Source organism: Diadema antillarum, unplaced genomic scaffold, assembly GCF_040938485.1.
Source record: "Diadema antillarum isolate AM-2024a unplaced genomic scaffold, OU_Dant_1.0 seq00000085_RagTag, whole genome shotgun sequence".
NCBI lineage: Eukaryota > Metazoa > Echinodermata > Echinoidea > Diadematoida > Diadematidae > Diadema > Diadema antillarum.
The window spans coordinates 234,321-245,599 of NW_027271177.1; the positions used below are offsets into that span (position 1 = coordinate 234,321).

Below are 11,279 nucleotides of genomic sequence, written 5' to 3' on the forward strand. Positions count from 1 at the left end.
ATCCTGCAAGGTACATTTAAACCTCAATGTAAATAGGAGGCAAGTGCAAACTGAGGCGAACATTCTTAATTTTCTTAATTTTTCAACCAAAATATAAGACTGCTTTAAACCCTGGCAATACAATTTTATCATGGTAACAGGTTCTGAATAGAGAAGGTAAGATGCTAGAGATACTTGAAATACAAAAATGCATTATGCTAAGAAATGCTTTGATGAGACTATTTTCTGAAGCAAATCACAAAGAATGAGAAAGAGAGAAAAAACAACAACCAAAAGTACTTTTCATCATACAAATCATATCACAAAGCACTAATTTATTAACAGGTGAATTTTCATTCATCATCATTCATTCACCTGGTTTGCTTGCTGAAGAACTCTTGGTCTCCTGCCAGGAGTTCTGATGTTTCCCCACTGTCAGAGCTGTGGCCCTCCTGGTCCAAGAGGCTGGACGTGTTGAGACTAGCCTGTGTGTTCCTGATTATCCTTTCAGCTCTGCGGAGCATAGCATCAGCTCTAGCACTTTCTGAATGAGGAAATTACAAGGGAATATCACAGGAATATATTTCATGCCATAGACGTCCAAAGTATGGAAGATGCAAAATATATACATGTATGTTTATATGTTTTACTACAGTCATTTTGCTATGTGTCTTCAAATGATGATAAAGCTCTGAAAAGTTTCCTTACTGTTCTTCTGAGTTCACACATAAAATATTTTTGAAGAAGTTTTACATTACCATTAGATATTAATGAATGTAAAAGTCAAACCATGTCATCTATCTAAACCTTTTACTATCTACACTTAGCCTACTACCTACCGAACCAGACTCTAGCCCTACAACCTCTCAAGACAACTACTGTAAAACACAATATTTTTGCAGCATGAAATTTACGCGAATTGGAGCTGATGGCCTTTTTCGTGCCATGAAATTTTCGCGAGTTGCCTCTAACATTCAATGCATATAATGTAGACAAGAACTTTTTAATTTCGTGAATCTTGGCTCTCGCGAAATTTGCAAAATTAAAATGCACGCTAACATTTGTTTTACAGTTTTCAATTTTAGATTTTGATTAAATGGTCATGTTTGATCAAAAGACCAACATGAAGGGAACAAACACATGCAAGTTACACACCACAATATTAGAACAAGTACAGCATCAGCTCCACAAACCTTGCAGAGTTTGAATACCATCCCTGCTTATCACCTAATAATATATGAATCCTGTAAACACTTTTCACTCACCACCAACTGTAGATTCACTGAAATGGTCTGCCATGACACGTGAGCCTTGATTATCCCCCTTGTCTTCCCCTTCATCACAGAGAGTGATGGACGACAGTGGGCTCAGGGTGGCCAAGTCATCTTCTTGGAGAGTGCCATTACTGGTATCATTGACTCTCGGAGGAATGTGCCCCTCCTTCAGACCAGGGGAAGTTGATGCCATGGACAAGCGTGCGCGAGCAATGTCTTTGTCCAAGCCAAATGGAGAGGAGTAAATCAGACTGTCAGTTGTAGTGGTGTTGTCCAGCTGCTGCTCTGCAGTCGCTATGCCATTATTCTGATGGTGAGACTGTGAAGATGACTCATCTAGCAATGCTCCAAGATGATGATGTTGACGCTGATGATGATGTGAAGTGGATTTGGGCAATACCTTCATGTGATGACGCTGTTTTAGAGATGAATGATGAGAGTTGTTCCCCTTTGAGGTAGAGTAGCTTTTTGAATATGCCTTCCTCATTGACTGCTGGATGTTGAAGTCTCTGTGAGAGGCCTTGTGAGCTGATTGTCGAAGTGAGGAAACACCATTGCCGTATGGGGATTCATTAATGAGTTCCTCTGTGCTTGCACTCTGAGTTCTCATGTGAACAGCCCTCTTATGCTTCCCATCTGGATTACCAGTGAATGAATGGTGGCCTTTTTTGTGAATGACTTTCTTCACTGAGCCATTAGTTGTCATAGTCCCACCTTTGAGTTGCACATGTCTACTTTGAGAAGTTAATCGTGGCTGAACATTGTCTGACAAAGTTCCATTTCTGAGGGGGAACCTACCACTACTATGAGACAAATCCCCATTACCTGACTGATGGGAGTCTAATCCTATGGCTAGAATCCTTAGGGAGGCAGGCAGGTGGCTGGTGGTGGTATCTAACTCCTCTACCCATGTGGGAGGAGGTCTCCAACCAGACATGACAGACATAGACCTCTCCGAGACTAGGTCAGAAGTGGCAGCTGAGTTATCGAGAAGGCTGTCTGTGCTGATATCAGAACCTCTCATGTAATTTGCATCACTCAGGCCAGCTCCCGATGTTTCTTGGAGGGCGGAGGTATGGCCATCGGCACTCAGCAGCGTATCTGTGTACAGGGTTGCAAGATTTTTTTGAGTAGTCACCGAGGAGTCCAGACTGGACACCCAGGCTGGGATAGGCCGTCTTCCAGCCCTGGACTGGCTGACAGACAATCTCCTCGAAGAATAGCTGCCTCTCTGGCTATTCTGCCGCCCCCTTAAAGCATCACTCCTGTAGGATTGGTTGGGAACATATAACCCTCTTAAGGGATTGGTTGAAGGCTGACTATGACTTCTCTCTCGTGAAAAACTTTTGGAATGCCTGCTGGAAATTCTCATGAGATGTGACATTCCCTTTGTTTTTTGTCCACTGTGCATGAATGTCGGATACACTTGAGATGACTGTCTGGATTTGGAATGATTGATTCTCGAGTCAACTTTGAAGACAGGCACTTGGTAAGGATTGGCAAGGAGTAAGGCATCTGTTGAGGAGCTGATCTCACTGGCTATGTCAGGGAAATCTTTCTCGTGCATCGGTGGAATCTCATATGGTAGAGGACTACTAGTCCGCATGAAATCTGTTGAAGTTGGCACGGTTGATGCTGCAAAGATAAGAAGAACGGCATAAAAAGACACAAAGATAGATAAGCAGATAACATACTATACAGGCATCTGAAATAATAATTACATATGCAAATAGAGTTCAGATATAAGGTCACCATAAAAAGCACATTTGGCATATACAGTATGTCCCCAAAAAATTACAATCGGATTTTTGCATTGATAACACCCAATCTGATTATACTGTCCAACTGCTACTTCAGGGTCTTAAGATGTAACATCTTAGCTGTATTTTGCAGAAAACCCCATTCAATTTGGTTTAGCAGTCACAGAGAAATGTGGATTGTTGTAAAGCATGTCATGAGTATGAAATGAACCCTGAAATTGTATTTGGATCGATTCACTATTTTAAAAGTTATCATTGCGGAGGGTCCCGTTGTAATTTTTTTGGGACATACGGTACAGTATCACGGTTGGAAGTCTGCTTGAAAGTGTTCACCTTGTCTTTATGTGCCTCATTGGCTTTGAATTATTGAATAGTATATCACCATTAATGCAGTTATACTTATGCTCATCTTTTCTTCAATATGTAAGCTCCACATCACTCAGCATACGTATTATAAACTTTTCCATATGCATTACAAATTTTACCATTATCACACACATACTGAATGTTAAACACAAACGCATGAAAATTGCATTTAGAGATTACGTCATCATGAATGAGAAACATTTATAAGCATCTTTTACATTTATCAAAAGACCCAAATTAACTCAGGAATGCATTCATTGATGACATGCATGCTGCTGTTACTCCTGAGATAAAACATCCCTCATAACAGCAATATCAAACAGTGTAGGCCCTACATCTTCACATGTCAATCATTCTGTGGATACCCAAAAAAAAAAAAAAAATGCATACCTTTCTCATGCTCCAAGTCTGATCTCAAAATTGTGTCATAGGAGTCATCAATGAGCTTTCGGATATTGAATCGATGGAATTCATTCTTGGTGTCCCGTACCCCAGTTTCTAAACTCCTTTGCACTGTCTTTTGTAAGGTAGTTTTGGGCAGCAGTAAATCACTAACTGTTCTCTGAAAAAAAAAAACAGAAAGAGAGACAGAAGATGGTAAATAAAATGATTTCATCAGAGGGAAATAAAACCTAAATATAATTGTGAATTGAGTGAATGCAGCAAAATTTAATTTTTAACGTTTCTGTGCAGCCATCACTGGATGAGAAGACTGCAGCAAATTGTGATATCACAAACAATATAAATAAAGGAAATATACCCAAAATGTTTGAGGTCTCATTGACCTTCTTCTCTAATAAACGGCTGTTTCCAGGCCATTCCTTCTCATCTGATCAGTCGAACAATCTAAGAAGTTATTTCAAGAGAACTTTTTACACATTTAATGCATGTGTATTTCTGTGATGGTTTTATTGGTAATAATAATAATAACAATAGATATTTTTAGAGCGCCTTTTCCACTGGATACAAAGCTCTATGAGATGTCATCCCTGGTCACCATAGGAGATAAAATATATACAAATTACCAGGCAGTGACAGTACAAGTCCAGTGTATATATAGGGATATCAAAATAGGTTGTCTTCAAATTTTGTTTGAAGTAATCGAGTGTTGGTGATGATTTCAGAAGAGGAGGAAGCTTATGCCACAGCCTGGGAGCAGTAGAGGAGAAAGCTGCATTGCCAGCTAGTTTGTTGGTGCGTGGTTGAGTGAGGTAACTGATGACGAAAGACGAGTGTGCCTAGAGTGAGAGTGTCGTACCAGACACTCCCCAACATACTCTGGAGCTTAGTACTGAACAACCTCCTACCAAGGAGATTAAAGAGAATGGAGTCATAACTGTCTTATTTCCTTTGAACCCATGTTTGATGCCGCCACTCAAAAATATTTGAAGCATGTGCCAAATTGGATCTGCCGCGCAGATAGGAAGACAATTGACTTGTGTCTCATTGCATAATCACCATTCACTTTCTAAGAAGATACTGATGTCTTTGTGAAGGAGAGTACTTTTCGCCATCCCTACTTATAAAAGATAGGTGATATATAATGGTATATAATGGGGATGAATCACTATGAGTGAATAGAAATTACATTAAAAATGATGAAATAAAAATGAAAATTACTCGACTGGGCATGCCCAAGCAGCATGTCTTTTAACAAAGAATTATACTTAAAGATTATTCCATATCAGTTCTATTTGTCGGCATTATTTTGAAAAGTGATAAAACCGGCTTTCCAGGAGGGTACAGTTTTAAATTCTTTTATATGATACTGCTCTAATTTACACTTTTGTACATATTTCTGGATGGGATTGACTTTTGTTTTATATGCTTTATCATTAAGTGATTATATTTCATTTCATTTATCAAATAAACAAACAAAATACATTGTATAGCCAACATTATATTAATGTTCAAAATGAATCTTCAGATTGCTCAGAACGACAGCGGCATCAAACATTGATCATCAACGGCATAAATGCACATGTGGAATTCTTTTGTACATCCATAGAAAACCGACAACTGCTTGTATAATCACAGCCAGTTGGAACTCAATCTCTGGAATCTCCTTGCTCCTACCCAGCAGCAAAGTACTAACTTACTCCACATGTCAGAACGTACACTAACACCTTCTAATGTTTATCATAATTTCTACATCAAAAGAAATCTTGATCTCTGGTGACAAAGCCTACCCTGTATGGAATCGAGTGACCTGGTTTCTTGTTGTCATAGTTTGCGATGTAATCTGTGAGGGCGGCCGTTGCTGAAGGGTACTGCTTATTGCAATATGTCAAGAGAGAAGCCCTGCCACTAAGGCTCTGGGAGCTGTGTAGGCCCCCTTGCCTGGTGGACACTGCAGTGGAGTTAAAAGCTGGCAAACTTCTGCTCATCAACGTAGACTGCACAGAGCTGAGTGGCTTCTGTCTGAACAGTGACTGGTCGTTGAGGCCAGCGATATCATCCAGTTCTCTTTGTGACATCATTTTGCATTTGAGGGTCTCATAGTCTCAAGGAAGAAAGCCATCTAAAATAGATAATTGAATACAAATTTGTTCTTTCTACAAAGAGTATAAACTTTATCACCATTGCCAAATGCTGACAAATACTTAATTTCTTCTACAACACTACTTCTACTTCGGTACTCAACAGGATCCATCACTCTGAATGTACCGTTGAGGGGACTAGTGAGTCTCCCATGCAGTGCAGGCAGACTGTGCTTATAATACAAGGTGCGAGTAAAAAAGGCCAAAGGTAAAATAAAATTATGGGCATCAACAGATTATAATAAAAGATATCATACAGAAAGAAAGAAAAAAAAAACTTAAAGTAAAAAGCACTTAGAACTATAAAAGTCCAACAGCTACTACAGTACTGTAAACAGATTCTTATTACAATGCTGCATATCTTTGACTCAAAAGGATGTCAGGACTGAACATGTAGTTAATTACATTGTCATTGAACTTCTTTTGAAAAGTGTGAAAATCATTGTGCAGACCATTGTGCATAACACCTACCGTATTACATTCCAATACAATACCATCACAAATAAACATGAATAATAAAATAATATGTTGAGGCTAGTATGGAACAAAGCTGAACTACAGTACAACAGAATGTTGTATTGATATTAAAAGATAGCGATGAATGAATGAAGCTTGATCTTTTACATGCACGAGTTGTGACCATGGTGACTAAACTCGTCACACACGTCACTGCACTGCACCCTGTCTGACCTCTGAGGAACAGAGTTTTTTTTTTTTTTTTTTGCCTCTCGTCTTAATTGGAGGGGATGACATGATTACACACAACATTACTAAGCTAGGCGCAATGGGATGTAAGATTTGATCAGGGTCTCAAACTCGAGTCAGCTGATTGTGAGGTACCACTGTGGCTCTGAGATCAATGTCTAACAAATGACAGCCAGAGACAGAGTATCGGTCTGTCGGACTTACAGTTAGGGGCCAACATAGAATTCTATAGGTCGGACCATTGTTATGTGGTCTAGGATAGACAGAGCTGGAAGACGTCTGACCGGATCGGACGTACACAATCTATGCCAGATTACCCTACTTAGAATCTAATAGTTTTTACAAACATGAGGTGCCTCCTGTCTACAAGTGTGAATAAGTTTCTTGATGTGTCCATAGCTATCAAAAGAGTATACACTGCACTCGTATCACTCACCTCCGTCGTCCATAACCATAGTGAAGTAGCTCTTGCAGATTTTAGCACTGCTGGCAAAAACCGGATGCAAAACCAACAACACTTGTGTATGTAGAGGTCAGTGTGCACATCACACTACACAGTAACCTATCAAACTCGTCTACAAAATATGCGCCATATCTACACCGCACCCCCACCCCCCCCCCCCCCATGAGTGCCAGATAGATTGATCCAGAAGCAACCTTTATAATAGTAATTATGAACTAACAAATCTGAAAGATGAAACCTAATATTATACATTTACCAACGCTTATTAGGAAGTCTTAAGTTTCTTCCTTCACCCACCTCTACTGGGATATTGTGATAAAAAGTATTAGGCCTATAAAAACTGTTTGATAAATAAATAAACTCAAACCCATTTTTTTTTAATGACAATGCACAGCGTGTCAATGTTGTAGAGGGATGTAGGATAAAAAAAGCAAACAACGGATGCATATATATATATATATATACAATACGAGGCCCCAAAGGCCCTATACAATCTATCGGAAAGCAAATTATGAGGAATAAGATGTAGCCTGATCCTTTGAGAATGTAAAACGTCTGTCTTTATCCAGAAAAATCCGGATGCAGAATTGGGAGATGCGGATTGCCGATCTGATTCTCAGTAAAAGTGGATGCTCAACAATTATTGTTGCATAGGAGCTATGAACAATTAAACACATTAATTTTCAAGTTCCCTCTCAAAGTCTGAAGGACTAGGCAAGATTAAGTGTCCAAGAGCATATCATTGATCCAATGGACCTATGTAGGCTCAGATATTGATAGTTTGCCGGGTCTGAATATTTACATTTGTATGACTTGATTCTAATTGTGAGTGCTGCGCAAGCATTAAAACTGATTTAATTCAATTGATTTTCACAAAGAATACAAGCGTATGAAACATATTGTTCAGACATTAATAAACCGCTAAAAATTTTGCACTGTGGACAATAGGGCCACCCTTATAATTGCCACAAAACGGTTTGTTTGAAGCCAAGTCTATTGGTATGGAATGGGTAATATGATTATAACAAATATAATTGATCTATAGGCTATTAGTCAACCTAGCTATTCCTGCGATCTATATAACATACTGTTGCACCAGGGCTTTGCTTTATGGTCTCTCTCTGATCAAATGATGAAACTCGGATGTAAAAACTAGGGGGCGGATCCAGGAATTCCGTAAAGTGGATGCGCCTTTACAAAATTAAAGGGGGGGGGTCACACGCGTCCCCTTTATTTTTTCTTTTTATTTCTTTTGTTTTAACAAAAATTAAAGAGGGGGCACACGCCCGGTGCATGCACCCCCCTCTGGATCCGCCACTGAAAACTACATAAAAAATGTCGCTAACACTTTCACTTTTGGGACATTTTCTTTCATCATACTTTATTTGTCTCAAGTATAGACCTAAGAATATAGGTTCTAAGTCTGACATTTTCATCTGAATCCATCTCCCCCAGTGATGATGATATTAATTATGACCTGTAGGCATATACTTTTGCTTGATATTTGAAAAGCTTCATCATTGAACAAAACACTTTTTCCCCTGGGATAAAGCAGAAAGCATTTCAAAATTCCAAAGTTTCATTAAATATTCGTTTACCTATATAAAAACCTTGCAAACGTGAAACTTTACCAAGTCCACATTTGGAGGAAATTATTTATTATAGGGTGAATATAGGGGGTATATGTACTCTGTAAGTACACCATACGTTGTGGGATTTAATTCTTAAATAACTTAACTATCATCTTCTCCTTAGCTAGCTTTCGCGATCTTTCTTTGTCTATATAGGAATGATAGACTTACTCTTTTTGCGCTCAGCTGAGTTAGTCTTGCATAGTGTGTTTGTGAGTGAAAACTTCATGGTGTAGCATTGCATTTTTTTTTTTTGGAGAAATCGGCCTTTTGCATTGTAGTTTCCTATAAGTATAATCCAACCAGAAAATGTGGGTCGGCACAGAGGTGAGGGAGGGGTGGGCTGGGGGAGGGAAGGGGTGGGTCAGGAACAAAAAAATATATATTGTTCACTTTCAGACAGTGTAAGTTATATTGCTGCATTTATTCGATCAGAGCGTAAGTAAAACAAAAACAAAAAAAAACCTGCAAAAACAAAAATTGGATACAGGCAATCAGTAAACGTAATTGAGATAGGCCTCTGAAATGCATCCACACAAAATTATGTACGGGTATACAACTTCTAACAGGGCTCGACATTCACATTCAAATTCAAATTTAAAAATTTTGAATTGCATTAAATTGTATTCTTATATTAGGGTTTGAGATATGAATAATGAAATTATGTTGACGGCATATAATTATACACTTCCCTCATAGAAAGAACTTCATATTTTATGAACTGAATCTTGCTTTACCAGAGATCTTGATCAAGTCAAAACTAATGACCTTTTTTTCTTTATGGTTGAATTGTCTGGAGTAGACTTGTCTGGCCCCCACCGCGTCTGCAGCACTCTCCTACTCGACACAAACACACGGTTACACTCTACACCTACACACACGGTCCACAATTTACGAACGCTCTGTGATGTGACGAAGATACTGAGTAGCAAAGGCAGAGAGGGAGGTGTTAGTGTACTGTATTTGTACGCCACCGCACCACCAAAAAGCATACACTTCGCGCGTCAGCACTGTGGTCAGCAGATACAATTACAATATCACTCGATGTTCTGCTGTGACGTTGCGCGTTGCTTCTGAATTCTGTAGAGGTAAGTAGACCTACAGTTGTGATTAAAAACTTACAAATAAACATTGCTATAAAAAATTACAAGTAGCATCTAGGAACCCAGTCGGATCTGTTGTTACGGCGCCTGTCAGGATTTGAGAGGGAGGAAGTTTGGGAGATAAAACAGGCTCAGTCTCTCTCTCACTGACTCAGTCTCAGCGCAGCTCGCGGCAGCGAGATAAAAACATGACTGATGAGACTCTAATTGATTTACTAACAGTTACACTAACGTTTGGTCTAGTGTACTTGTCACTAGAAAGTCTCACGTTAGTAATAGTATTAACATTGCTAGTAGTAACATACGGGATCGCGGGAAAGAGTTCCTTACGTCCCCTCCCCCTCCCCCCCCCCCCCCACTATTGGTACACTAACACTAACCCTAATCACCATGCACCATGATCACAGGGGTTCCGCGTACCCTATTGGCCCTGTCTCAAAAGGAAGTCTTCCCATAAATGGCATAACCTTTGATTTAGTTTATTATTAGTAAAAAAAATAGTAATTTATTTATTTTGTGCAAATTAGTGGGGGGGGGGGGGGACATGCATAAGGAACTCTTTCCAACATACGTACGATTGTCAATGTCTATCCAGGGTTCGAAATTAGCGATGGTCCGCTGGCCATTGGCCACCCAAAATCACGTCGGACTAGCTAAAAATCATAAAATTCTGAAGTTACTACTAGTCCGTCTGGCTAGCCAAAATATTGCTTCATTGTCAAAATTGATTCTAAGTAGTCCGCCTGGCTAGTTAAATAAAAGTTAAGTGCGACCCCTGCTATCAGAAACATGGTCGGGTATAAAATACTAACAAATGTAAAGTAAAAAGTTAATTTAGGACCTACTACTAACGTTACCACTAACGTTAGGCCTAATGTTACTGTCACGTTAGACAAGTGAAGTGAGAAACACATGAATAAACACAATCTTTAATTAATACTGAATTCATAACAGTAAGATCTATTAACAATGTTAGATCTATCTATATCTATGGTCAGATGGTTGTGCTTGTGCTGTTGCACTGTTAGTAGGCCTACTCGTAACTTGTGGCATGATTTATCCAGCTGCCTTGACTCAAATAGCTAAACCGTTAACCGTTGAGTGTTAGACTGTTTCTGAACTGAGGAGAGCTTGTGAAGTGGAAGATGGAAAGATCGTGTGGAACTTGTTGAATTGTTAGTGTGTTTCATGGGGACAGTGAGGGTTTTTTTTTTCCCCCACTCAATTGGCCTAACAGTTAAAGTCGTAAAGAAATTTTACTTTACTTACTTACTTTCCTTTAATCCATCGATGCTAGTTGGTCCGGGCCTGTTCATCGATCGATTGGTAGTCATTTGAATCAATCTTTCAATTACGAGTGGTTCTATGGCAAGGTGTGTGTGTGTGGAGAGAGAGGATTCAGGACATCTGTTAGTATCCTTCAGGGTCATATACAGATGGTAATTCTTTCCAGTAAAA

At 39.2% G+C, this 11,279-nt stretch overlaps 1 protein-coding gene across 1 annotated transcript; it reads right to left on the reverse strand.

Annotated features, from left to right (window-relative positions):
- Window positions 1-350: 350 nt before the first annotated feature.
- On the reverse strand, window positions 351-5,884 carry LOC139726454 (uncharacterized). The gene is made up of 4 exons (XM_071637409.1): window positions 5,569-5,884; window positions 3,770-3,941; window positions 1,245-2,888; window positions 351-523 (listed from the first exon to the last, which is right to left on the reverse strand). The coding sequence occupies exons 1-4, from the start codon at window positions 5,857-5,859 to the stop codon at window positions 351-353; spliced, it is 2,280 nt and encodes a 759-aa protein (XP_071493510.1). The 5' UTR covers window positions 5,860-5,884.
- Between the last annotated feature and the right edge of the window lie 5,395 nt (window positions 5,885-11,279).